This window comes from Perissodus microlepis, chromosome 16 (assembly GCF_051167445.1).
Source record: "Perissodus microlepis isolate ML-2025 ecotype Zambia chromosome 16, ASM5116744v1, whole genome shotgun sequence".
NCBI lineage: Eukaryota > Metazoa > Chordata > Actinopteri > Cichliformes > Cichlidae > Perissodus > Perissodus microlepis.
This window is the reverse complement of record NC_140476.1, coordinates 3,214,827-3,242,641: the sequence shown is the minus strand read 5'-3', so window position 1 is coordinate 3,242,641 and position 27,815 is coordinate 3,214,827. Positions and strand designations below refer to the sequence as shown.

Sequence of the window (27,815 nt, the reverse complement as noted above, 5' to 3'; positions counted from 1 at the left end):
ATGATTATTTTAACTGTCTGCTGTCGTGCTGCTGTCTCCAACCATTGACTGTGACTAGTTAAGTGGCTGCTTGAGGCTGACCATTAACAAAGTAATTATATATGTACATAACTGCTTCTGTGTTGCGCCCATTCTGTGGTTGTAGTTCTGTTATCAGACTAACCCAAACTGAGCATGTCTGGAAGTAAAGGAAGCTCTAAGGTGAGCTAAAACCAGGCTGAGAGTAGAAATTATGAGATACAGGTATCACAAGTGATTCTTCACTTTACCAATATGCAATTTTTTTTTTTTTTTTTAAAGCATTGAAAGGTACTTTCAATGCTTCAATGCCTTTCTTCCCTCCCCATCCTCAGCTGCCTCCCTATTCCCGCTCTACCACACCCACCCACACACGCAGGGCTTGGGGTGCAGGTATGTCACCAGGGTGCAGGGGAGGCACTCCCCCTCTGTCCCCTTCTGGCCGCCTGTGCCTCAATTTTATTCTGCAACCTAGACATCCACATTACTCACACTTTCACATAACACATACATATAGGGCCTTGGGGGTGGGCACGTTTTACAGCATCCAGAGGATGGTCGGTGTACTCCAACCCACCTCTGGCGCTGGTGCCCTACCCTCAATTTTAAATGCATTTAGACACTGAGGGTTTTCGGGAGGAGCCGTGCTGCTCTCTGAGAGGAAGCTAGTACCATGCTCTCCTGAGTTTTAAATGCACTTTAGAACAGCACACAGCAACACTACATATGAGCGGGCAGAGGGAGGTTTGGGGTCTTCACTCACCCCGGTTCTGTTAGCCGTCAGGGCTGGGGGGCTGGGAGGAGGTGCTGGCCGTCAGACTGGGGTCTGGGATGCGGGGCCTCCCTGCTACTGCAGATAAGGAGGTGGTCCGCTTGCCTCCACCCCAGAGAGAAGGGTTACATCTCCTGGGTCTAGGTGCGGCTTGCCCCTCTGGGGGCGGGGGTACCTGGACCTGGGATATAGAGTATGTTTGGGGAGTGCGACTGTCTGTGCAGTGTCTATTTGTGTCTGTCTATACGTTGGGTGAGTGCCGAGTATTTGGTTGTGCATATGGGGTGGGAATGCACGTTTGTGTCCGCGTGTGCCTGTTTGTCTGTGTCTATATGTCAGGTTGGGTCTTAGACTCAACCTCTCTGGGTACATCTCAGGCCCTCTAAAGTACGGAGGCCTATCTCCCCTCACCACACTCCCTGCCGGTGGCTGATGCCCTCAGACGTTGGTGTGTTGGTGGTCCTTGTCGTCTGGGGCTGGGCGCTCATGCATGTACCGGCTCACTCCTGGTGGCCGATTGGCGGGGCCGGGCTCCTTCCGGGGGGTGGGATGCCCTCAGGCCTCTGGCCTCTGGGCCTGAAGCTCGGTCCTCTCTGGCACAGCTGGCTGCCGGCAGAGCCCTCGGGCACGCCACTGCAACCCCCTCTGGCCTCTGCTCCGTAGCTGCGGGGTGACCTCTCCTTTGGGGCTCTACTCAGCTCTTCCCAGGAGGGTGACACGGTTCCCCCCCCCCTTTGGTGGTCCTCCTCGGGTCCTTGTACTCTGGGGCCTCTGGATATCTGGGGCCTGGATCTCCTCCATACCTGCTTCATACCCTGGTGGACGGGGCCATGGCTCCCCACACTCCCTAGCAGATCGTTACATGGAGAAACCTTTGGAATATAAGCATGCTGATCCACACAGGTATGCACACAGGTGTACACACGGGTGTTCACAGACGCGGACTACACCTTTCTTGGCTGCTGCCTCAAAGCACATTGTGCGCTGTCTATCTTGCGTGCTGCACAATATCGTTTATTATTTAGTATCTACTGTTATCTACTGCTAGCTAGTTTATTGTGATGGTGCTGTTTTTATTATGTTGCTCTTTGTTGTTTGCTTTCTCTTCTGTTTTTTTTTCTCCATACAGGTGATCCAGGTGTTTTGTTTCTTTCTTCTCCCCCTTCTCACCGTCTCTTCTCCCCTTTGGTTTTCTTTCTCTCCCTCTCTTTCTTTCATTCTTTCTCCCTGTCCTATCCCCCAGTCATGTCTGTCCCGTTTGTAGCAACCGAAAATAAAATAAATTCATAATTATAATAAAGGTCAATCAAATGGACCAATATGGCAAGGCCATGATGATCCACTTGGTAAAATAAATCCGCTTGGCATCTTTCTTGGCCTTAAGACAACAATTCTGATGGCTAAAGATCCAAACGGGACACAAAAAAAAAGAAAGAAGAAAAAAAAAAAAAAAGTACTTTAAATGACTTTAAATAAAAATGTGGAGTAAATGATTAAAAGGAGTAACAACATTTTTTGAGTGTTTACAAAAAATATTAAATGTATTTGTGTTTGCTGCTTTTCTCCTTCTGTGCATTTGCTTCTCACACATTTGTGCATACGTGCACACGAAGTGTACATTCAGCACACAACCGTCAGCCTTTCAAAGCTTTGACTTGAATGGAAAAGGGACGCAGACAGTGCTGACGTCTGTCAGTCATCCCCACAGCCTGTCATTACGGCGGGTTTTGGAGGATGCGCAGTCGCAATGTTCCCGTGCCCTGTGGCTATGCAGCCTCGTGGATTTCCTGTGTGTGCAGTGACAGCTGACAGCCTCAACCAAATAATGAGAAGGCTGAGTGCTATAAATCATATTTCTCCAGTTCCCTGGGTATTCCAGGCCCTGCTCACCTACAGTGACTGTTCAGCCTGAATATAATCTAACCAATCGAGTCCTCTCCACCCACGCTCAATTATCTTTAAGCAGAGGTTTCCATATCCTTAAAAAGCAGACTGTAAATAAATAAATACTAATGCAATAAAAAAATAATGGGGAACTTGAAACCATGTGGACTCCACACCTGTCTACTGCGTTGGGGAAGAGATTAATGGGCTCCAGTGATTGGTCGGTCTGATTCCTATTCAAAATACACTCACTGGACACTTTAACTCAGTGCAGTGGTGGTAAAGTCCACAAGCAGCAGTTCTCTGGGCGAAAATGCCTTGTTGATGCCAGAGGTCAGAGGATGATGGTCAGCCTGCTTCGAGCTGATAGGAATGCAACAGTAACTCAAATAACTGCTCATTACCACCAAGGTGCAACAAACCTTCAACAGATGGGCAACAGCAGCAGAGGATCGCACCGGGTGCCGCTCCTGTCAGCTAGGAACAGGAAGCTGAGGCTACAATTTTTGCTGCAACATTCGGATGGCAGGATCACAGTTAGGTCAGAACACCATAAAAGCACAGCTCCATCCTGTCTTACATCGACAGTTCAGGCTGGTGGTATGGGGAAATGTTTCCTTTGCACACTTTGGGGTCCTTAGTACCAACTGAGCATCACTGCTGATCATGTGCGCCTTTTATGACCACAGTGTACCTGTCTTCTAATGGCTGATTACAGGATAAAGCCACAAAGTGAACTCATATCAAACTGGTTTAATTAACATGATAAGTTCACTGTACGAGCGAGGTGTACCTAATAAAATGTCCAATGAGTGTGTAGCCTATCATGTATCTAAAATGCAGTAAAGCATGTGCATCAAATCAAAAATAAAGTACTACTAAGTACTGTCTGACTAAAATATCCTATAATATAACTTAACTGTACTAATTATAATTCAGTTTCATTCATTATCTCTTCCACAGTGTATCTTTTGTCCTGTCTTCCTCCCTTCAACCCAGCGATTCCTGTTAAATGGGAGTTTTTCATTCCCACTTTCACCAAGTACTTGCTCGTAGGGAGGTCGTCTGATTGCTGCGGTTTTCTCTGTATTATTATTATTATTGTAGGGTCTTTACTTGATGACATTACCTGATATTGTGATTAAGTTCTATATAAATAAAATTATGTTGAATTAAATTTAAATACCTAACGTTTTATGAGGAAGTGAGTCGTAAAAGAATAACAAATTGGTTGATCAGCGTATAGGAAAATATATATTGATATAAATGTACACTACATGTGAAATGAAATTCCAAATCAGAAATAATTTGTGCAGTTACTCTACTTTTAAAGATTAGAGATAACTTAAAGGATTAAACTGCATGCGTTCACTGCAGATCCAGATAATTTATAATTATCATCAATGTCCCTGTGGTACATTGGAGCGTTAAATCATTTTAGGTACTTTTGAATTCATTTGTCTTTTACTCTGTGGCTTTTCAGCTGAGTGATGCTGTTGCATGTTATGTAATTGTACCTCACTACCTGAGCAGAAACTGTAGTTTTAAGGGCATTACATATTACCTAACAACTGCTCCATTTATAGTTAAAATCAGCACTGAAGAATTAAAAAGAGAAAAAAAACTTTGTCGGATGATCAGCAGTTAAACCAAGCGTTCCTCACCCTTGTGTGTCTGAAGTAATTCACGCGTAAAGCCACGAGTGCTCATGTTTATCTAAACTGAAAATCCTGTCAGAGCTTAAGTTTGATATCCTCTCTTTTCCTCATCTTCAGGCATGTCTCACCCACACACACAATTACTTCCCATCTCTCCTCTTTTCCCCCTCTTCCAAACAACAACAACAGATGCAGCGATCCGATCCCGAGATGTGCAGTGAAACCGGTGTAGCAGACAAGATAATCAGAGGATGTAAATTGTATTTGGGCCCATCAGCATCCAGTGTGAGTTTCCTGTGTGTGCATTCGCTGAAGGCCACGGGAGGTTCAGGGGTTACATCAGAGCAACAGTGGTTTTTATTTTTAGAAACTCACTGAAGAACAGTCTGAACAGGATCATTATCTACCTACAGTATGCGCGCTCTCACTTCCTGCTGACATGCACATCAGGTTATCTTATGGTGGCTGTTACAGAACAAAATATCATGTTTCTCCCCTTTCAGTGGCAGTACCATTATTTTTTTGCTTTTTGTTTTTTTTACCTTCTCATTTTTCTGGCTGTCTGTAGCACATTACGTGCAGCAGAGTAAAAGTTTTGTCTAAATATGGAAGTGCGGACACACTCGTATAGGGTGCGGGGAGAAAATTGCAGGTTATTGGAAATGTCAGTCAGCACCGACGCTGGAGATTAAGAGCCGATGTCAGAGAGTTGTGCAATTTTCTTTGTTTCTTAATTCTCTGTAAATGTGAGTGTTGTGCGTGTTTGTTTTCTCTGTCTATTTGTGCGTTTGTGTTGGTGCCCTGGTGGGCGTTCGGTGTCAGCTGCTTATTTCTCTGCTGCTTCTGTCTTTCCATCACTCAGCTGCGTGCAAACTTCCGCTCGTCGGCCACGCTCGCTGCTTCTAGCTGTTTCCAAGCTGTATCTCATTTCTTCAGCTATTTACCGCTCACTGGTTCTGAACAAAATTGCAGCGCTGGGCTGGAGCACTGCGAGGAAAACTCAAGTAAAAAGTCTCTGTGGCACAGACAGCCGTGACCCTTCACACCCATTAACACCCTATGTGACTTATTAGCAGTGTTCAAAAAAGTAATCAGTAGCTAATTACTGATTACTTCCCGAAAAAGTAATCCCGTTACTTTACTGGTAACTTATTTTCAAAAGTAATTAGTTACTTAGTTACTTTTTAAAACATGATTTACACCCTGAATAGGTGATAAAGCGATAGATCTTTCAGCCCAATTCTACTTTTTCTGCATAATCCATCATACAAAATGTAATTAAATGGAAAAGTCTCTTTTTAAAACTTGTTTTATTAGTTTTAATCTCTTAACTTTATGCATGAAGCAAACATTAAATTATATGCAACATTCTCTGACTGGAAGAAATTAGTTTAACATTTAAACCTATTTTCTTCATATTCCAGCACATAAAATAAAACATTTTTTTGTGTTTACACTCACTCTTTCAAATAGATGCAAGTAAAACAGAACAGAAAATAAATAAAATCAAAGACTCAGCGGTCCTGTTGCTCTGTTTTCACCTGTTTAGCAGGAGTGGGGCAGGCGGAGGTTTGACCTGGTGCAGGTGTGTCGCAGCGGTCAGTGGAAGGATCTGGGAGTTTCTCTGTGAATTTCACATTCCAGCGATTATTATAGCTTTAGTAATAATAACTTGAAGTGATTTTCTGGTTGACTTGTTTATGGAAACCCTTCCTTAAAGTCCCACCACAGCATTTCAGGTGAGTCGTGTTATGAAGTTTAGATCAGCAAACTGTCACTTTAACACACCAACGATCAGTTAATCAGTCATCTGGCTGTTACTTTCCCTCCTCCTTAATATAGAAACAGTAAGGGTGTGCTTAGTTTTTCCACACATGAAAACAACAACTGTTTATCACAGCTGGTAATGAGAGAAAAACTGAAAGTTGCAGAGGTTTTACTTTCGACTTCCATCTTTGGGTTGAGAAGTTAACATGACAGACTGTGTTTGTGATGGAGGTCCTGTGTGAGCAAATGCATAATCCCAGTCTGAATATTAGTTAGACTGTCATGTAGTGTTTGAGCTGAGGTCTTTTTGTCTGCATTTTCTTTCCTACTTTTCCTTTTTTAGATCAGGAATTTCCACTTTTCTTAAGTCACACATGTTTCTGTAACTCCTGTCTCACTAGTTTGAGCTGAGCTCGGTTTTATAAGTTGGAGGAATGACGTTCTCTGCGAAATGACATGCAGATAATACCGCATATTAATAATAGTTGCATTAGTATGTTTTTCAGTCTAGCAAATATCTAATTAAAGTGTAGATATAGATTCACTGTCAAAAAAATGCATGGTTTTATTAGGCCCGCTAGTACATTTTGTTATCAAGTTCAACATAGCCAGCCTTTTTTTGTGTGATCTGTCTTACAAAACCTAAAACCCCGTCAGAGATGGTGTGAGAAAGTGTTTGCCTCCTTTCTGATTTCCTATATTTTTGTATGTTTGTCACACTTAAATGTTTCAGATCATCAAAGTTAAATATGAGACAAAGATAACACAAGTAAACTCAAAATGCAGTTTCTAAATGAAAGTGTTTATGATTAAGGGGAAAAAATCCAAACCTACATGGCCCTGAAAAGGTGACTGCCCCCTAAACCTAATAACCGATTGGGCCACCATTAGCAGTGTTACGGCCTTGGCCATAATTTGGATCAAGGTGGCTGTTTGGATTGTTTCACCCAGGCGCTCCTGTACCCCTAGACCGGGCTGTAACAAGCAGCAACTGAGCAGCGTGCTCTCATAAAAAGGACTTTTTGGCTCTTCTTTCATGCAAAATGGACCAATGGAGAGCTGCCTACTCCCATCACAGACCGATCAGATGAACAGGTGATGAGGGGCCTAAATAAAGAATATTAAAGAAATATAACAGTAAAACAGAACAGGGATGTTGCATGAAAGAACTGTTAATCCTGTGAATTCATAATCATTATAAGTGAAATGAGCTGAAAAGAAGGATGCTATATTTCTTTTACCGCTCTGCGCTGCTGTTTATTCAAACGTGACAGCTGAACATCAGGGCTCTGAAACCTTTGGCACATTTCAGCATGTTCACTGCTTACACTCTCCAACAGGCTGATGAAGGAGATGTGGAAAACACTTTTGTTTGTTGATGGCTTGAGTGTATGAATGATATATAGCTTACAAATGTAACTGATCGGTTTTCCAATCTGCGATCTATCAGCGACAGTCCCAGCAAGTGAGAAAAACATTTTCTGTATTTCTACCTGCATATATTTGAATTCCAGTGATAACACAATGCAGTCAGGTTGTGCTGCTACAGTTTTTCAGCTGCCTTTCATGCACTGATTTTAGTATGATATGAATTTACAAGTTGCATGTATAATAGAATAGAATAGAATAGAATAGAATAGAATAGAATAGAATAGAATAATCCTTTAATTGTCAAACGGGAAAATTTGGTTGTAACAGCAGAAAAAAAACATACAAACAGAACAGGACATAGAACATCTTAAGCAGAAAATGTATTTAATATAAGCTCATTGTAAATAAAACAGCCCATTTAAAACCTAAACCTGAGCTCTGGAGTAGGTTATGTGCTCAGCAGTAGTTACCGTGGTGATTTTGGTCCCAGTCACACACAGGTCTAAAAACCGGTTGGCAACCATTTGGAAACCACTGTCGTATTCGGTGACCAACTTGCAAGTGGATGCTGGTGGTTTGCTGTAAAATCAGTTGCTGAAGCATAAAGTCTGGTCAGTTACCCCAGTAACCACTGTTTGCAAGAGAAAAGCGTTTTTATTCCACAAGTGGCAGGAGAGCAGGAGAGGGGTTTCTGGAGGCTGCTGGCAGCTTGCTTTGTTTACTAGCAGGTTGCCATGGTCACCAGTAGTTTGCATTGAAGATATCAACTTATCCGCAAATGCAAACTACTCATCAAGCAGTACTGGGACTCTGAAAGATACAACGTGAACTGGAAACAAAGAATCTTCAATGTAAAAGTTGCAACTTTGGAAACGTGCTGTTTGCAGCGGTAACTTTGATTTGATAGTGATGTTCTCCATTTCAAGTTTGTGTCACACTTTTTTAACTTTCACTACAGTTTAAAGAGTAAACGGTGAGTGTTTTTAATGCAAACTGTGGGCAGCTACGGAAATCTGCTAGCAACCAAAACAATCACAAAGAGGATTTTGGTGCAGTCGATTGCATCTGGAAAACGCCGGCAACCTCCAGCAACCACTCGCCAACTGGCCAGAGTACACAGATTTTTCCAGGAGATGCCCTTTTGTGTTGCTGACAACTCTGATTTTAATCTCAGTATAACCCACGAATGCATTAATCTTGCTTCTGCATGTAATCTGACAGGCAAAAAATCAGCAGAAAACAACATTTCACAGAATAAACTTGAGCCTAAATAAGCGTGCAATCAATATGACTGATTCTGATTATAGATCAGATTATACATGAAGGAACTTGAGCTTCTCTTGATTGTAGAGTTGCAGTCACAGGGCAAATTGTTGTTGCTGCACATTCACACATTTGTGTCTAAAATGTGTGAATGGCACACATTTTAGACACCTTTGTTACACAGAGCAGTTTTCAGTGTCTGAGAAACGTCATGAAAGAACTGCATCTATTATTAATGTAATTATGCACTTCCGTGTGTGTGTGTGTGTGTGTGTGAATGAGCAGATGCATATGGAGTCACACGTGTCTATGTGTGCTTCACAGTGTGTCTAAGAGTAAGTGCCTCTCTATTTCCTTTTGTTCTGTTTCAAAAGCTGCCCACACACTTGCTCCAGCTGTGGGAGGCATTTCATTGTGCTGTGAGATTAGCTTGGCAGACTGCAAAGAGTAATACATACAGCCATGCCAATTTAAACAGAAACAATGAACACATCACTGTAATTAAATAAAGCGCTATATCTCTGCTGCTTTGCTGAATCGGGACAACATTAATGTCAGATGAGCATGTACTTTTCACATTAGTGCTTAACTGCAGCTTTACAGTGATTTCCTGATCATGCAGATGCTTAAGTCATAAAAAACTGCAAAGCTGATCCACTTAGTACAGGTTCATGAAATGCTGTCACACAAATGCACATCAAAGTGCTTTGTGCAGTGGGAGAAGATCAAAAAGTATGTGCCAACAAAACAAATCCATGCAACAGCACCCACAAGCTGCACATGTGTTTATACCCATATGTGTGTTTTTTTTTTTCCGACACTGAATCATTAACTTCAGTGAGCACTGTGCAGGATTTTACATCTCTAACAAAGTATAATGATCACCCACAACATCATTAGGATCAAGCCAAACCACACCGCACACATGCTGCAGCGTGATGTGCACCGACTGAGCTTATCTCTTGTAGGAAAAATGACTTTCAGCTGTCATTTAAATAAATCCAAACACAAAAGCTCCAGTCACAAAAACAAAATGAATCATGCCACAGTCGCCTGTATCTGCAGCTTCAATGCAATGTCTTTCTAATGCCGGGATATCGAGGGAGTATAATCTAAACTTTAAAGGCTGTCTGTGTGCTGGAATTACAGGAATCAAGCATGTGCTCATAATTGCGTTAGCACAGCAGTTCCTATCAAGCAACGTAAATGTGAGGACAGAAAATGGCCTTATGACGGTGTCTCAAGTGAGAACACATTTCTTTCTTTACATATACATATAATTATACCATTAATTTGACTGTGCAGGGCTCAGTGAACTGTTATTATATTGTCAGCTTTAATATAAGGAAGCATAAAAAACTGTTCCTGTATTTTCTGGACTCTCTGTAAAACAGTGTTTTGCCTCAGTAAACATAATGTGGATAAACTGAAAAACCTCCCACTCTTCGCTGTTATGCAAATTGTCAAAGACTGAAATATTTCTGCCAAGACTTTTCTTGCAAGTGGCATCCTACACCACTGACCTCAAGCATTTTCTGAATTTTCCCGTAATGTTTGGCTGCTAATTAGTTTCAAAAGGCACAAAGTTGTCTCAGCGGGTTTCTGTAAATGCAGGTGTTCATGCAGACTGGAGAAAATAAATGGATGCTAAGACGTTAGACTTATTAATTCTGTTCTCTACGACATTTTATTTCCCTGCTTCAGTTTTTGCAGTTAATTCAACCTCATCATAGAGAGTTAACCTAAAATAGAAATTAGGGGGGAACTTTAGAGGATGCCAGATAAAAATTAATGTGTCTTAAGGTGTACTCACACTGGTCAGTCTGCACCCCCTTTTCACCCCCAAAGCCCAGTTTGTGTGACTAGTGTGATTGTTGCCCCAAATAAGCCACAAAATGCATGAAATCATGAAACGTTTGCTCTGCAAGAGCGCTTTTCAAACCAGTGTTTAAAACACAGAGAGGGTAATCACGAGAGAGGAACTGAGATGTTGGAGCGTAGATCGTTAAGGGCAACATGAGCGCAGACGAGTGGTGAGGGGGACAGTCACGCTCAAGCAATCCCTGGTGTTAGCACAGCCTCACCCACAGAAAGATTTGGTGCTAATGACCGAGATGTTATAAATGTGTTCTTCTTAATTTAAAATTCATTTTTTAAGTGATATAGTTCTCCAGGCTTGCTGAAGGTCTGTCAAAGTTTTCCTTTGGACGTTGGATGTTTTTATCCTCATTTTCTGTCCAGTCCTTGTCCCTGACAGAGGAATGTTAACTGACGTCTGAATCACTGAAGCATAAAAAAGGAGCCTAAATGATGAACCACTGTTGTGTCTACACATAAGAGACAACTTAGAAAAGAACTAGTTTGAAATCATGTCTTGAATTTACAAAAGCCAAAAATAACAGTTTGACAGGAAGAAAAGAGTATGAAACATGATGTATCTTTGCACAGTGTGTCATTAAAAGTTTTGAGGAACCTGGCGGACAATAAAACTAGCAGGCCTAAAAAATGATCTTCAGCAGTTGATAAATGCTGCTGTTTACTGATTCTGATCAGAAATGGTGTGCGGAGGAGTGACTCACAAGAAGCCATTATTAAGGAAAGGAAACAGGGAGAAAAGGCTTGGTGTACAAAAATGACACAAGAACTGGACTGAAAGTCAGTGGCAACAGATTTGATGCAGTGATGAATACAAATGTCCGGTTTCTGGTTGAAATTGTCAATATTTGGAGGCGGAGAGGTACAACAGTGAGTGTCTATCGTCATCTGTAAAACACGCTGGGAAGCTCTGTGGTGGTTTGGGAATTAATCAGAATTAATGGAATTACAAACACAAAAAGCAGATTTTGATCTACCATGCAACACCATCTGGAAAGCATCTGATTGGCAACGGCTTCATTTTACAGCACGACAATGATGCCAATCACTGCTAATGCATTAAAAGCATAACTGGATAGAAAAACACACAGTGGAAGAATACCAGTGATGGACTGGCCTCCCCAGAGCAGCAGCATTACTGAAGCACTTTGGGAGCAAAATGCAGAAACATCCAAAGAAAACTTTGACTGTTTAACTTCATAAACTATTCCTGAAGATACTTGGGTAGCTTTCTGTAGTCTTTAACTCTAAGAGGGCTGAAGAATAAAGGTAGTCATACCAAATAAAGGGTGGCTCAATACTTATATATACATATACATCCTGGTTCACTTCCTCTCTCCCACCATTTTTCCTGTGCTCTACATCCGCCTTGCTGTCTCCTGCATCTCTAGAGACAGAACAGTGTAAGGCTTCAGAGAGCGGAGCATGAGACTGGTCTGATGAAACTACTTAATCTTATGAGAAGACAAATTGGCAACGCATGACTTGCAGATGTACACATCAAGACCCCTACACGGAGAACACACATTTACTATTTCGTTTTTTCACGTTTTTCACAGCACATTCCAGATGGAGTAATTGCATCATGTACGGATTTTATACTACAGTACCCCAAGAAGTTAATTTCTTTCTTTTAGGCAGTGCTTTGTTAGGTTCAAATCTCCCAAGCTGCCTGCTGGCAGACTGAAACGTTGTATGAGGTTCCACTGGGAGGTTGCGAACAAGACAGAAATACACCAGAGCCACTTGGGAACAGACGAGCTGAGCTCCGAGCCATGAAAATGACATGCATTAACATCTCCAGCAGACATCTGTGAATGACATTAGGTGGTCTATTATCAACATGAGGGGACATCAGGAGGAGGCGAGTTGGAGCACTTCCTGACATGAGGCACTTAAATACTTTTCTTTCCATCATTTCCTCCTCCACGATTCTCTTTTTCTTCTCGTTTTCTGTCCCACAGATATTTACTGGAATGGCTGCAGGAAAGTTTCTAATGAAACTGTGTTTGGCTCTAAGACGGAGAGATTCTTTGTGGTGTCATTATTTAAATGTTCGAAGCTCTGTTTGACTGGCGTTCACAACAAACCATAGTTCAGGTTCGATTACAGAGAAGTTTAATGACTGTTGTATTAAACCTAAATGACACAGTATTTCATAACTAGCACTGCCTGTGGTCACCTGCTTGGCCACATATAACTTGGTAGACTGGTACTAGTTTGGGGATGGTTTTGTTTGTGCTCTTGTTGATCTACACTGGTTACCAATCAAATATTGTATTGAGTTTAAAATCTTGTTACTCACTTTTAAAATCCTGAATAACATTGCGCCCAGCTACCTCACTGACCTCCTCAATTTGTACACTCCTTGTCGTGCATTAAGATCATCAGGTCAATTACTCCTGGCCCAACCTAAGTTTAGACTGAAGACCAGAGGCGATCGTGCCTTTGCTTCAGCTGCACCCAACCTTTGGAATAGCCTCCCTGCTTCTATTCGAGCCTTGGACTCTATCCAGTCCTTTAAATCAAGATTAAAAGCATATCTATTTGACTTGGCTTTCCCGACCAGTTAATACCCTTTTAAATCTTTTAATTTTTAAACTTTTAAATCTTTTATTAGATTTTATTAAATGTATTATTTTTATTAATTTTACTGCTGTTTTTGTCTTCGTAGCATATTTTGTATTTATCTAACTCTCCCGGTCTGTTAGTGCCTCTATCCTGTCTGTGCTTGTGCCCGATTTGTACCCTGTTTTTGACTTATGTTGACTCTCCATATTACTGTGAAGCACTTTGGTGTGCCTTCGGGTTTTTAAATGCGCTATATAAATAAAATTGTATTGTATTGTTGTATTGTGCCTCCACAGTAGCTGTGAGACACTGGATGTGATTGCACTGGCTTAGTTGAATTCAAGTGTACTTGATTACATTCATACTCAAGTCTAGTCATTAGTTTTACTTTCTCTGCCTTATTTGTGTCACCGGTTCCTCGTGTTTGGTGTCTCTGACAACTGAAGCTTAAATAGCTTCAGTTGTCCTTAGTTCTTCAAACACCAGATGGATAAAAGAAAAAAAGCATCAAACAAACACGTTTTTTTTTTCTTAGGGAGTTCCACCACAATCAGCTAGAAGAAAAATGGTGGAGCGGTCTCCAGCGGAGAGACCGGCGTCTACTTTTATTTTTACCAGAGCGTAACAGTAAAGTCAACTGTGTCCGGGACAGAAACATAACTTAGTAGAAACGAAGAGTAGAATCGCCGTGGCAATTGTTTTAACGTCTGTCAACTTTTGTTCATACGTAAGTACTAAAAGAAAGCTTGTATGTGTGTCCTCATTAGGACAGGGCTTTGTGTGTGTGAGTGTGATGTAATAAGTAGTGTAATAAATTACTTTCTCCTTTTTTAATGTATCCTCTTTCGTGACTGTATTTGGGTCCGCCTTCACGCACAGTCACAACAGTCTTAGAGCTTCTTACGCTTAACTGAGTACTGAAGTAATCCTCAGACGTGACAGCATCACGCAGTTGCTGCAGATTTTTCATCCGTGATGGGAATGTTGTTTCTCCACATCCCAAAGCTGCTGTGCTGTATTGCAGTCTGGATTGATCCAGGTGTTCCACCTCCTGACTTCTCCTGACTTGGGTCCTCTTCTGTGCTTGGTGTGAAAACTGATAAAGCTCTAACATGAACAAAAAAACAAATGTGGTGAGAAATGTCTTTTTTTATTTAGCTGAGGCAGCTCTCTAAACTTAAACTTTTATCTCTTTTAAAAGTTTTAATAATAATAATAATGGATTGCATTTATATAGCGCTTTTCAAGACCCTCAAAGCACTTTACAATTCCACTATTTATTCACTCTCACATTCACACACTGGTGGAGGCAAGCTACAGTTGTAGCCACAGCTGCCCTGGGGCAGACTGACAGAGGCGAGGCTGCCATATCGCACCATCGGCCCCTCTTGTCATCACCAGTAGGCGGTAGGTGAAGTGTCTTGCCCAAGGACACAACGACCGAGACTGTCCGAGCCGGGCCTCGAACTGGTAACCTTCCGATTACAAGACGAACTGCCAACTTTTGAGCCACGATCGCCCACATTTGACATGCATTAATGAACCAATTGCTTTCCAGGACCCCAAAAAGGTGAGTTTTCACCAAATTCACACGTCTTTATAAAGGCCACGTCTGTCTGACTTGGCAGGATGTTTTTATAAATACACCAATGGATATTTTCCTGTTTGTTACCTTCTGTGATGATGACAATGAGGTTTCAAGCATAGTTTTCTTGTTAATTAGTTTCAGCAGGCGCAGAAGTCCCACTTGGCGCCTAACAGCATCCTCCTATTGTACCCCTATAGCTTGTCAAGCATCCTGAAGTAGAGATAATGTTTCTGTGAGGAAATTAAATGGGCTGCTGAAGTCACTCAAGAGGAGGTGTCTAATATTTTCCCCAGTTTGATGACAAGGTTCACAGAGTCAAGGAAATAAGTTGGACTTTAGATGTCAGATAGTGATACCAGCATCCATTCAGGCTTTTTTACACATACAGTTCATTTTGCAGGGCAGAAAAACTGTTAGTTTGATCATTATTATAATTAGTCTCGTACTGTAAATGAAAGCTACAGAGTAATTTTTAATTACAGAATTAAAAGGAATAAATGAAGCTCTTCACTACAGTTATGAGAAACATCATGCATAGAAAAGCTATTCACAGTTATAGGAAGCACCGTTGCTCTCAGTGTGTTTACTTGAAATTCTTCACAGTAGCTCTTTCACATTTCCATGCTCATCTGCAATCGTGAATAATTGCAGGTGACATAAATGAATCGGGCATTCGGGAAGCATTCATGTCTTCATTCAAAACCTGCACCTGTTAAGTATTTACGTGCATTAAAATGTTTTTTGCAAGAAATCAGACTTAGATCGGTCTTCTTGAAAGGGTTACACAAATCTGATCTTTCTCTTCCACCTACAGCAGGTCAGCCACTCGCACTTCATTCGTGACGTTTCACTGTCCTGCAGTTACATATCTAAGTTAAAAAATGAAAGCTTTCGTGATCTGTATCAAAGACGAATGAAAATAACAAGAGAAAACTTTCACATATCACTGACATTAACTTTTAATGCTCATTTCAGCAATAGATGTACCTCAAACTCAAAAAATTGCTAGAGACCAGGTCCCCGCAGCATTCCTCGGCCAGCAGATTAACCCCAGCAGGACAGAAACAGCACAAGGAACACTTTGATACAGCTTCCACAGTCCCCAGATCCCAATCCAATCAAGAATTTGTGGGATGTGCCGGAAAAAGTCCGATCCACACGAGCTGAGGTGTGCTGCCAACCCCCCCCCCCCCCCCCCCCCCGAGGTTTCCCGTCCATGGCCGGGAAACTGATGGGGACGAGGGGGAACCTGCACAATATTAGGCAGGTGGTTTTAATGTTGTGGCTGCTGGATATATGTTCCCCTCCAAGCAGAGCAATTTAACTGCAGACAGATGTTTACGTTCACCCAAGCACCACACATCATGGGCGACCGTGGCTCAGGGGGTTGGGAAGCGCATCTGTAACCGGAAGGTCGCCGGTTCGATCCCCGGTCTCTCTGTCCTGGTCGTTGTGTCCCTGGGCAAGACACTTTACTGCCTACTGGTGTTGGCCAGAGGGGCCGATGGCACGATATGACAGCCTCGCTTCTGTCAGTCTGCCCCAGGGCAGCTGTGGCTACAACTGTAGCTTGCCTCCACCAGTGAATGAATAGTAGCACTGTAAAGCGCTTTGGGTGCCTTGAAAAGCGCTATATAAATCCAATCCATTATCATGCTCAGCAGCAAACACAGAACGTTGTGTGGAGCTGTAATTTTCATCTACTGTAGATCGATTGTGCCCTGTCTTTGAAATACAGTCCACAGATCTCTAACCTCGTGGCTCATGTGCTTCTTTCTTTTGCAGCCACTCTGTTGTTGGAGTGCAAAATGTCTCTGCTGCAATTCACAAGAGCAGTTCTGTTTATATCAGGACAAGGAAAGTAAACGGAAGCCTCTCCAGCGTTGCACGTCTCTGGAGAGCAACTAAACTTTCTTGACAGAAAAGTGGCCCGAAGACTGAAGAGTGGCAAGCCCTCGTGAACTTTCAATATTTCCAGTAAGAGTTCAAACACGTCTTTTCTTTGCAACATCTGCTGGAAGACAAACCAATTTTGCAACTTTGAATATGAGCCTTCTGACCTCAACCCACTCAGTGTCCTTGGTCATTAAATAATCAAATCTGCACAGTACACATTTGTTAATGTAAGTGTATCTGCTGCTGTTGCACTCACGTGGATTTTGCACTTGAATCTCCTCAAGTTGCTATTCTCCTCCATAAATTATTCACCAGGGAGCTTTAACTCATTAATAAGGTCAGCTAGAGTGGGCGGAGAAGGTTATGTCTGATAGTGAGTCCTTGAAACTCTTAAAGACATTTAAGTTTGTATTCCTGCATTATTTCATAAGAATGCACATTTGTTTGAATGTGTTTTTCAGTTAGCTTGCTAGCATTGGTTTCCTGGATCAGTGTTAAATAATGCAGTAAACAAGCACAGATCCCTGTGAGACAGGAAAACAGCAGCTGCTGCAACAATGATTTCTTGGACCACACCATAAAGCTACCTCATTACAAATACATTACATATAAAGATTATAAGCCAGGGCTCCTGCACTCGAGGAGTTAACCATATCCATTTCTTCTTCCTGATTTCAATTAACCACTGACCGCATGACTACATCTCAGCATGATAATGAGCCACTCTGACAGACAGACTGCAGTTAAAAACGCACTCTCAACTACTTCATGTTTAATACAAGTGGAAGGATGCTGGTACATCAAAGAGACTTTACCTGAACACCATGTTTCTCAGTGTTAGATCGCTTAGCCAGAAATGATAATCAGGTGTTAATTAAAATAACAAAGAAGTCCTTTTATTCTTTTATTCCCAACAACATTCTGGCTGATTAAACCTGGCTCAGGTCGAAGGTGGTTAGAACTAGAACTACTATGTGTAGTCGCTGCGTATGTACAGGGCGAGTCAAAAAGAATCATCTAATTTTAAAAGGCTGTATTTTTAAAGTAATGGACATGGAAGCTTACGAGAAATGTTTAAATACATGGCCGAATATAAAGTTTTACATACAAAACAATAGTCATGAGTGCTCAACATGTACCCCTCTCACGGATTATGTCCATGCGCAGTCAAACTCCTTCCATACTTTTCCAGCATGTCTGGAGTCACTGCAGCTGCTGCTGCCAGCAGTCAGGTGAAAATTTGCTCTTTGATGTAGTTGCCAATTTAAACTAGTGTAAACCACAGAGGTGGGGGGTGAGAGGGGGACATTAGCCAAGCTGATGTCCATTATGGACTGCACTCCTCACCCCCTGCATAGTGCAGACTCTGGAGCTCCTTCAGCTGCAGACTGAGCAGTATTGCAGGTCCTTCATCCCGACAGCAGTCAGACTGCACAATGCACACATGTAAAAGTTACCTGCAACAATATACATGCAAATATTTTATATCAATCATTTCTAAATAGTATATATTACTTTTGCATAGTTTTGGGGTGTTTTTTAGTATTAGAATTAGAATAGAATTCAACTTTATTGTCATTGCACATGCACAGGTACAGGGCAACGAAATGCAGTTTGCATCCATCCAGAAGTGCTTTAGTGATATAGATATATTACAATATATATTAGCAATAATATAGATATGTAAGTATATTACAGAAATGGGTCTATTATGGTATGTTATAATGTACACGGTATGAAGTATGTTGTGAATATTCTATAACTATAGGTATGTACAGGCTGTAGTGAGTACAAGCTATGTACAGGATATGAACAGGATAAAACTATACAGAATATGAAATAAATAACTTTACAGAAATCTGAGATATACAGTTATACAGAAATGGGAACTATGCAAGTTGTAAACAGTTGTAGGGTTAAAAATTATCGTATGTACAGAATGATTATTTACAGAGCTATACAGTAGTGCAGTTAAGATAAATTAGATATGTGGATAATTTCTACAGTATCTATATAAAGTGCTAGTGGTTGTGAGTGGTGGTTCAGTCCATGTTATTATTGTGTGTTTGAGGGTACAGTTGTCCATTGTGGGTGTGTGTATGTTCAGTCCATGTGTTAACGTGGGTCAGATGTCAGGAGGCAGAGTTCAGGAGTCTGACAGCTGTGGGGAAGAAGCTGTTCCGGTACCTGGTGGTCTTAGTCTGGAGGCTCCTGTAGCGCCTCCCAGAGGGCAGGAGGGTGAAGAGTCCATGTGATGGGTGACTGGGGTCTCTGATGATTTTCCCAGCCCTTTTCAGACACCGCTTCCTGTAGATGTCTTTTATGGCAGGAAGTGGTGCTCCGGCGATGTGCTGGGCAGTTTTCACGACCCTCTGCAACGCCTTCCGGTCCGAGGCAGAGCAGTTCCCGTGCCAGACTGTTATACAGTTGGTCAGGATGCTCTCGATGGTGCAACGATAGAAGTTCACCAGGATGTCTGAGGACAGGTGGTTCTTCCTCAGAGTCCTCAAGAAGAAGAGGCGCTGGTGAGCCTTCTTGACCAGCTTGGAGCAGTTGGTCATCCAGGTGAGATCCTCGGAGATGTGGACTCCCAGGAACTTGAAGCTGCTCACACGCTCCACAGCCGTCCCCTTAATGTGGATGGGTGGATGTGGGTCAGCATTCCTCCTGTAGTCCACAATGAGCTCCTTGGTCTTCTCAGTGTTAAGCAGCAGGTTGTTTGTGTCGCACCACTCAGCCAGACGATCCACCTACTCCCTGTAGGCGGCCTCATCGTTGTCACTGATGAGGCCAATCACCGTGGTGTCATCTGCAAACTTAATGATGGTGTTGGAACCATCAGCAGGTCTGCAGTCGTGGGTGAAGAGGGAGTAGAGGAAGGGGCTCATCACACAGCCTTGTGGTACACCGGTGTTCATTGTGATGGTAGATGAGCAGTGGTTATCCAGCCGGACATGTTGGGGGCGGTTGGTCAATTAAAGTCATTTTTTCTTATTTTTTAATTTTTTTTAATCTTTTAAAAAAGTATACATCTGTAATTCACTTTTTCTTTCTGACCTCTTTTGCTGCTTTTTGAATTTCCCTGGTGTGGAATTAACAAAGTCCATATCTATGTCTATGCCACGGAGTGTAGGTCTATAAAGTGTGACAGTTATCTCTCTATAGCCAATACAGCTGCAGCAAGGAGCCAAAAACACATTGTGTGTATTACTGGTGTTACTGGGATCACTTTCTGGACAAGATCTTCAAAAGTTTCCTGTATAACAACAATGACGGGGGCACGAAGGGGAAAGCTTTTTCTTTTTTTTCTCTGTAAGTGGACAAATGAGATTTATGTGCTATTGTAAGATTATTCTTACAGTTAAGTCGTGATGTGGCCTTAGCTATTTAGAGACTTGACTCTCAGAAAGTAAAAACTCCTCAGTCCTCACTACATGAAGAAAGCAGTAGTTTGCAGGCACCTGGAGTATTTACTTATCAGACAGAGTTGCAGTGCTAACAACTAACACAGGAAAATATCTTTCAACACTCAAAATTTTGACTTAAAGGCAGTGTGCACTTGAACAACACTCGACTTCCATTTATCAAGTGTAGTTCAACTCGGTCTTTTGTTGATGAGATTAAATTAAGACTTGACTTGGATTTCTCTTGACCAGGTGTCTGTTATCTAATCAAGTTGCTGGACTGGAGTTGCCGTAGACGTCTCGAAACACTTGAGACTTGATTTGGTCTTTTTGTTAATTATTTGAGACTTGGTGCTGTCTCTAGTTACTCTCATCAAGCAAAAACCAAGTAAAGAACAAGAAGTTTATCTTGTGGCTGTTTTATTGGTTGGGCTTCAAGCACACACCTGTGACAGCACCAATACAAACAATTTATATCTGGCATCTTCACAGGCTCGTTTTATGTTTTCCCTAGTGGTTTCGTGTGAAAACAAGATCTTGATGAGATTTAATTGCTACATTTATCAGTAATTACTGAGTGAAAAACAGTATTTTCTATATAAACAGGAGCTTCTTGCTCTGTTTATACATTATTTAACAGTTTTTCCTTTTTCACGTTTCCTACTTCAGCAAATGACACATGCTTGAACCAAGTGCATTCATTACGACTCAGCATGGTGCACTAAGGCCTGCATATATTAATGCTGGATTCATGATTAATATTTAACGCATCCAGGAGCATTTTGCACTATTTACATCTCATAAGAAACACAAGTGCAACTCCCAAGACACATTAAGCAGACGTTTTATTGAACTTTGCTTCTTGGACATAGATATTTAAAACCAGTCAACAGAAGTCACTCCAACAGAAAATTAGACATTCCACAGGAAGCACCGCCCTTTATTTTTCCAAGAACTTTTGGCACAAGCAACAAGAAAAGATCGTGTCGGGAAAGTGTGGGTGTGTTTCTGACAGGTTAATGAATCTATAAAGGGAAGAGAGCATTCGAAAATATCAATGAGGAAACAGGTTGCACGGCACATTCTGCCACACTTGGAGATCATGAATCGATTGAAGCCTAAGGTTCACGATACACAAACTCTGCTTTAGGCTATGGCAACATTTGGCAGGGGTGTTTGTTGGCTAACTTAACCCACTGCTTTATGTTCTCTGTGTAGTTAGAACTGTGAGTTTTCCACTGTGAGTTTGCAAGTCTTTGCTCTTGTTTTCGTTTTTTTAATCCCTGATGGAAGCTGCAAAACACAACATCATCAAAGTCCTCAACCCCTGCAAGCGAAGAAAGACCGAGATGCAGTCCTGACCTTTGAGTCAGGATGTCTCTGCTCTTAATTGTGTTGCTTTAGCATATGCATGATTAATAAACTGTATATTATATATAAATATAATCCACACGTCTGTTAAAGCGACTACAAGAAATCACAAAATTTAATATCTGACAGAAATAAATGTATTGACCTATAATTTGTTGTCTCGGTTATGTTACAAAAACAATCTCACATATATATATAGTGTATATATTTATGGTATGCTGCATACACACACAGTTCATTTTCCTGGGTTCCCTAACAGAAGTCTAAACTTTGTGTCCTGCTGTATCCTCGTCATTTGAGTCTCTGTTGATGCGTGAGGTGATGCTCATGGTTTCCAAGAATAGTTGTAAAATTCCTGTGTGTGTGTGTGTGTGTGCGTGTGTGTGTGTGCATGTGTGTGTGTGTGTGTGTGTGTGTGTGTAAATTGATTAGCACCAGATCCAAAAGGATTTGGAAGCAATTTCTCTCAGCAAAGCGATTTTGGTGTTTACGATGTCCTTTTAGCCGTTTCCTGTTCTGGTCCAATGGAGGTGACCTTTGTGCTCTGTAAACTAAAGAAATGACTTCAATCCATGTGGAAGAAGCAGGAGCTGTAAAGCCTTCACTCTGGTGTGGATACAATGAAGCATCACTGAAGTAGTATATGGTTTTTAGTCTCATTTATTTCCTCTTCTGGGTCCATGATATAGCGATTCTGGTCCTTTGTGTTTTACCCAGACACTGACACTCAGGAGAAGAGAGTCTTTGGTCACTGAAGGTGAGAGTGGCGTGACAAAAAGCATCTCTTGTCTTGAGTCTTGGGAACCGCCTCTTTCCTACACAATCCCCTCACTGCGCTTGCTCCTCCACACCACCAGCGCCGTCATGAGAAGGGTGACCAGGATGGGCACGACAATAAACGGACCCAGGATGCGGTTGGGAGGGTCCATGGGAAGCCGTCCGGTGAGAGAGCAGTCGTGAAAGTAGTGCCTGTGGACCCGGATGAAGAACTCATCCACCAGCCGGTTGGGCCAGAAGCAGTCCATCTTCAGCGCTACCAAGTACGTGCAGTTTGTCAGCTCCTCGTAGAGCCTGCAGAACAAAACAAAAAAGAGAAGGCAGCAAAGTGAGACGCAGAACAAACTCGCTATACACTTACCCAACAGGAAGTGTCGCTACATCCTGTCAACACTCAAACTTCAATCATGAACTTCAGGCAAAAGCAGATCCCGATCATCGGTAGCCAAGCTAGCGCCCAGTTTCCTTGCTAACGTGATAGCTGCTGCGTGCAGATTTTATTGGCTGCGTCAAGTTAATTCATTTAACTAACAGCAGCTGTCACCAGGTTTTATAAAGAATGAGAAGGAAAAAAATGGATGGCATGGCTTTGCGGTGGTTAGCACCATCGCTTCACAGCAAGAAGGCCCTGACTCCAGTCTGGGGTCTCTCTGTGCCTGCCTGAGTACTCCTTCCTCCCACAATTCCTCCCAGTTAAAGAATCACCAGTTAACCAAAATCCATACACAGTCAGGTTAATTCTGGGGTTAACTGGCGATTCTAAATCACCCTATGACAGCTGGATGAGGCTCCAGCCCTCTTTTGGATAAGTGGAAGAAAATGGATGGATGGAGAAGAAAAATCAAACTTTTATATTAGAATGTTTTTAATGAAAAGTTTTATAAATTCATTTACCTTTATGATTTATTATTATTGACTACTATAATTTACTATGCGATTCAAATTAATTTTCTATAGTTGATTTAATCCAGTATGTTTCATCCATAATCATTTGTGCAAGGCCTGGAGACATCTGAGGATGGCGATGCCCTCGGCGAGGAGACAGGATGGCTAGACAGCCCAGACTGATAGTTAAGAGTGTTTCTACTCAGGAGTGATTCTGGGATATTTCGAGGGTAGAAGGAGGTTGTCATGTCAAGTACAAAGCTGTTCTGTCTCTTTGTGCAAGCAGCCGTACTGACGCGGCCGGCCTCCCCACATCTTTGTGGAAATAAAGGAGCCCGTTAAACTTGAAAACGGCACAGCGCTGGTTCTGTGCGGGCTGCTCTGATTCCAAATCCACTTCTGAAACCACATCTAGGACCACCTTCCACACTGTGGGGAATTTACACAGATAAGATGTGCTGGTTTCTGTGCCAGGCATTTTACAAGATAACCTTCAACCCCGCAAGCTAATGCAATTATCCAATGGCATGCTAGCACTCAGGAGAGCCTCCTGTCAGAAGCTGGTTTGGGGAACATCTTTACAGATGCGGCTTGTGTTAGTGCAGAAAAATATGACTGATCTTTTTTTTTTTACATTTAGAAAAATAGAAAGCACAGGCTAACATCTTTAAATGTTCCTGTCTACTTCTATCACTTTAGCATGTAATAAAATATAAAAACAACCTCTTACTGTATTTAGTCTCGGGAGTCAGGTCTCCTGTAGTTACTTCATTCACGTGTCTTTGTGCTTCCTGTTTAATTATTGCACTTCCTGTTTTACTTTGAAAGTCGCATTTAGTTTTGCTTCCCTTGACTCATCTTCTGTGATTTGGTTCAGCTGTGTGTGAGACGCTGTCCAGTGTCAGTCTGTTCTTCCTGCCTCGGTTTTTTCTACATGTTTTGATTTTATTTATACTTCTCAGTTTCCCTTTTTGTGTTCTGCCTTTTACCATCAGTCACAATAAACAGCTCGCTTTTAATGCTCCACCTGCTCCACCTTTGACCCCTCAGCGCTGCAACTCATATATGAACCAAACCATAATATTTGTGTTAGCATTCACCCAGAGTCCCGTTCCAGGCCACCTTCCACTTTATTCTCCTTTTAGCTCTGTCTTTTCGCCTCCTCCTGAGGGAAACCTGCAGCAGCTTACTATTCCACTTTGTTCACTAACTAGTCGCTCACTGTTATTGCCATTTCATGCTGGGCGGGTAGCGTGCAGCAGCTTTATCTGAGGATTTTGCTGAAAACAGCTGTCGGCTGTGGCAAGAAATTTGGTTAATGAGACCTCTGAGACTAAACTAAAAGAGTATGGTTGCAGACCATAAAACAAGAAAGAGGCTTAAATGCGCTTACAGCTCTGCGGGGAATTAAAAGGTTAGATGATGATTTTCTGTGGATGGATCGCTACTTCTAATCAGCGTGTCAAGTACTGCATATGTGCTCTCTATTTTTAACGTGTTAGTTTAATGTTGAAGCGCTTTTGACGATGCAACCCCAACACAAGGTCTTATTTGTGGAAGGTTTGCAGATGCAAACAGCTCAGGGCAGCTTGGCACGGCACCAGCGCTACAAAGCACTGTGTGCTGCTGTAGGTAGCAAGTTCACTTTTTCTGGGTGTGTACCTCCTTCCTCGACTGTTTCCTTGAAGTCCTACAAATCATTTGCAGCAGAGATTAAAAAAAAGAACATTGGTCCTGCTGCTGGCCTAATGAGCACTGGGGTTTTAGGGGATGCTTATGAGTCACTGAGCGAAAGAAAGCACAACAGAGTCGAGGCAGGCGCAGTGCACACAGAGATGGAGGTGGTTACCAGTTCACCCCGCGTCGCTGAGGTTAGCGTCAAATTAAAGCCGACGGTATGGAGCGTGTGTGTTTGCATGTACGCGCTTCAGCAGGCTGCTAAATGCAGCTCTCGGTGTAATTTCTGTTAGGCACCATTTCATTTGATCATCAAATCTTATGCAACAGAGAAAAGAGTGATTCAGCCTGTGTGTCAGGAGGCCATTTGGCTGCTATACACACTGCACTTTGAAAGTAAATGGTATACTATTTCAGTTTCAGCACTATCTAAACTCGGCATACAGGCTGTGACATTTCAAACTGCTCTAATAGGGTAAGTGCAAGCTAAGTTTTGCAAGGTGCTTTGAACGCATTTATGCTTCTATTGCAGATTAAATGTTTTCCAACTCAAAAGGAAGAAAAGACAGAATGGGCTAAGAAGCACAGAAAAACATGGTGCAGTCAGGAGCAGTCTACAAAATCAGATTGTCTGATGACTGAAGCCAATGTGGGCATGACCCCAAACTAGTGTTTGCTTTGCTTTACGTGTTTGCTTTACGACTGAAAGATCTCTGGTTCAGTTCTAAAAGGAGACACAAACTCCTTTTTTTGGGGGGGGGGCGACAGCTTCCTCTGATATATGCGTTGTATATTAACATGGGCAACTTTCTCTCAATATATATTACTTTTGTGCAATATCTGTAAAAAAAACAGTCTCAGAGTGACGCTGAAAAACTAGTTCATGCATTTATTACTTCCAGGCTGGACGACTGTAATTCATTATTGTCAGGAAGCCTAAAAACTCCCTGAAAAGCCTTCAGTTAATCCAAAATGCTGCAGCAAGAGTCCTGACAGGGACTAGAAAGAGAGAGCAGATTTCTCCTGTGTTGGCTTCCCTTCATTGGCTTCCTGTTAAATCCAGAATTCAAAATCCTGCTCCTCACATACAAGGTCTTAAATAATCAGGCCCCATCTTATCTTAATGACCTTGTAGTACCATATCACCCTATTAGAGCACTTCGCTCTCACACTGCAGGCCTACTTGTTGTTCCTAGAGTATTTAAAAGTAGAATGGGAGGCAGAGCCTTCAGTTTTCAGGCCCCTCTTCTGTGGAACCAGCTTCCAGTTTGGATTCAGGAGACAGACACTATCTCTACTTTAAGATTAGGCTTCAAACTTTCCTTTTTGCTAAAGCATATAGTTAGGGCTGGACCAGGTGACCCTGAATCCTCCCTTAGTTATGCTGCAATAGGCGTAGGCTGCCGGGGGATTCCCATGATGCTATTTCTCCTGCACTCACTGTGTATTTATACACCTGTCTGCATTTAACCATTAGTAAATATTAATCTCTGTCTCTCTTCCACAGCATGTCTTTATCCTGTCTTCCTTCTCTCACCCTAACCGGTCGCAGCAGATGGCCGCCCCTCCCTGAGCCTGGTTCTGCTGGAGGTTTCTTCCTGTTAAAGGGGAGTTTTTCCTTCCCACTGTCACCAAAGTGCTTGCTCACAGGGGCTGTTCGATTCTGTATTTTTGTGGGATCTTTACAGTATAAAGTGCCTTAAGGCAACTGCTGCTATATAAATAAAACTGAATTTACCTGAACTGAACTGCTCACCTGTGTCTCAGGTGTTGATCATTCTCAATGCGATTATATAGCAAACATTATGGATTACCTTTTGGTTCATTGTAATAATAGTCAGTCCAAGAAGTACTGTGAGTTTCTTTCCTTTCAGTGACTGAAACTTTTGTATTTTCCTTATACATTAACACTAGTTAGCGGGCTCCTAACCAAGCTTGCTTTACTTTCCCTCTAACCTTTTTTTGGTAAATTTTGGTGACCAACCCTGGTCTGCTTTAAATAAAGCTTATGTGTGAGTTCAACATGGAAGATGTGCAATTTTTCATCTTTCTGCTTCCTTGGTGTTCAGCTGCTAATCTTTTCTTTACATCACTTTCATTTTCTTGCCCACTTTCTGCGAGCTAATCAGCCTGTGTGCTTGAACTCTCAGTGCTCCGCCGTCAGTCTGTACCTCCTCCTCATCTCCACCTCACCTGCTCACTCAGAGCTCCATCCAAGCCTCCATCTTCATCTTCACCACCACTGCTGGGATTCTGTTCTGCTGGGTCATCAGAGTGTAATTAGCAAGTAGCCTAATTTAATTCTCAATAAATCATATTCAGTTAGTAAACTGTATTCTTAAGAGCTCTGGATTAAGAGTAGTCTAAGTACGGAGACACAGAGCTGAGGGCCTCTCGTCCCGGTCCTTGCTTACAGTGAATCACACATTTAAATTCAACCCAGAAACATAAGCTCCAAAACATGCATATAAGAGTTTTGTTTTCAACACAGAGCTTAACCAATGTGAGGGTATCGAGTTTACTCAGAAAATTAAGAAACACAAAAATAGTCCGCTTCCTCGAATTCAATTTTCCATTTCAGCATATATCCCAGGACTGAGAGGAGAATGTTTACAGAGATGGTTTGCCTCATTTAAACAAAGAATTAAGAAAGCTTCATGCAAGGCTTGCTATTACAAACAGCAACGAAGCCTCTCGCTCTTGCTGCTATTTAAAAACCGCTTTACAATTGGCAGTAATCACATGCTAAGCTTGTACAGGCGGCATTTTTCTTTAAAGGTTAAAGTATTCTCTGAAGTCAAACGTGGGGAGGTGGATAAAAGAGAGAATGGAGTTCAGAAAAGGTTGTCACATTTTATTTGTTGTTGTCTAAGACAAACAGATGATGAGACCGGAGCTTTAGTCGACATGCCTATCAGCAAAAACTGAATTCGTTAATATTGTCATTTAGTTTCTGTAACAACAAATTTCAAACACGGGTTTCCGAGGCAGAGAAATCAGCTTATGTAGGTTATCGACAACCTTTAATTCATTGTGAC

General features: G+C 42.0%; 1 protein-coding gene across 2 annotated transcripts in view; it reads right to left on the bottom strand.

The window, feature by feature from the left end:
• Positions 1–20,894: 20,894 nt before the first annotated feature.
• Positions 20,895–27,815, bottom strand: part of ramp1 (receptor activity modifying protein 1) — a 62,423-nt gene continuing 55,502 nt past the window's right edge. For both annotated transcript variants that reach the window (XM_084908200.1, XM_084908201.1), the window contains exon 3: positions 20,895–22,509. In XM_084908200.1, coding sequence (XP_084764326.1) covers positions 22,254–22,509 — 256 coding nt within the window. In that variant the 3' untranslated portion in view covers positions 20,895–22,253. The remainder of the gene's footprint in view (positions 22,510–27,815) is intronic.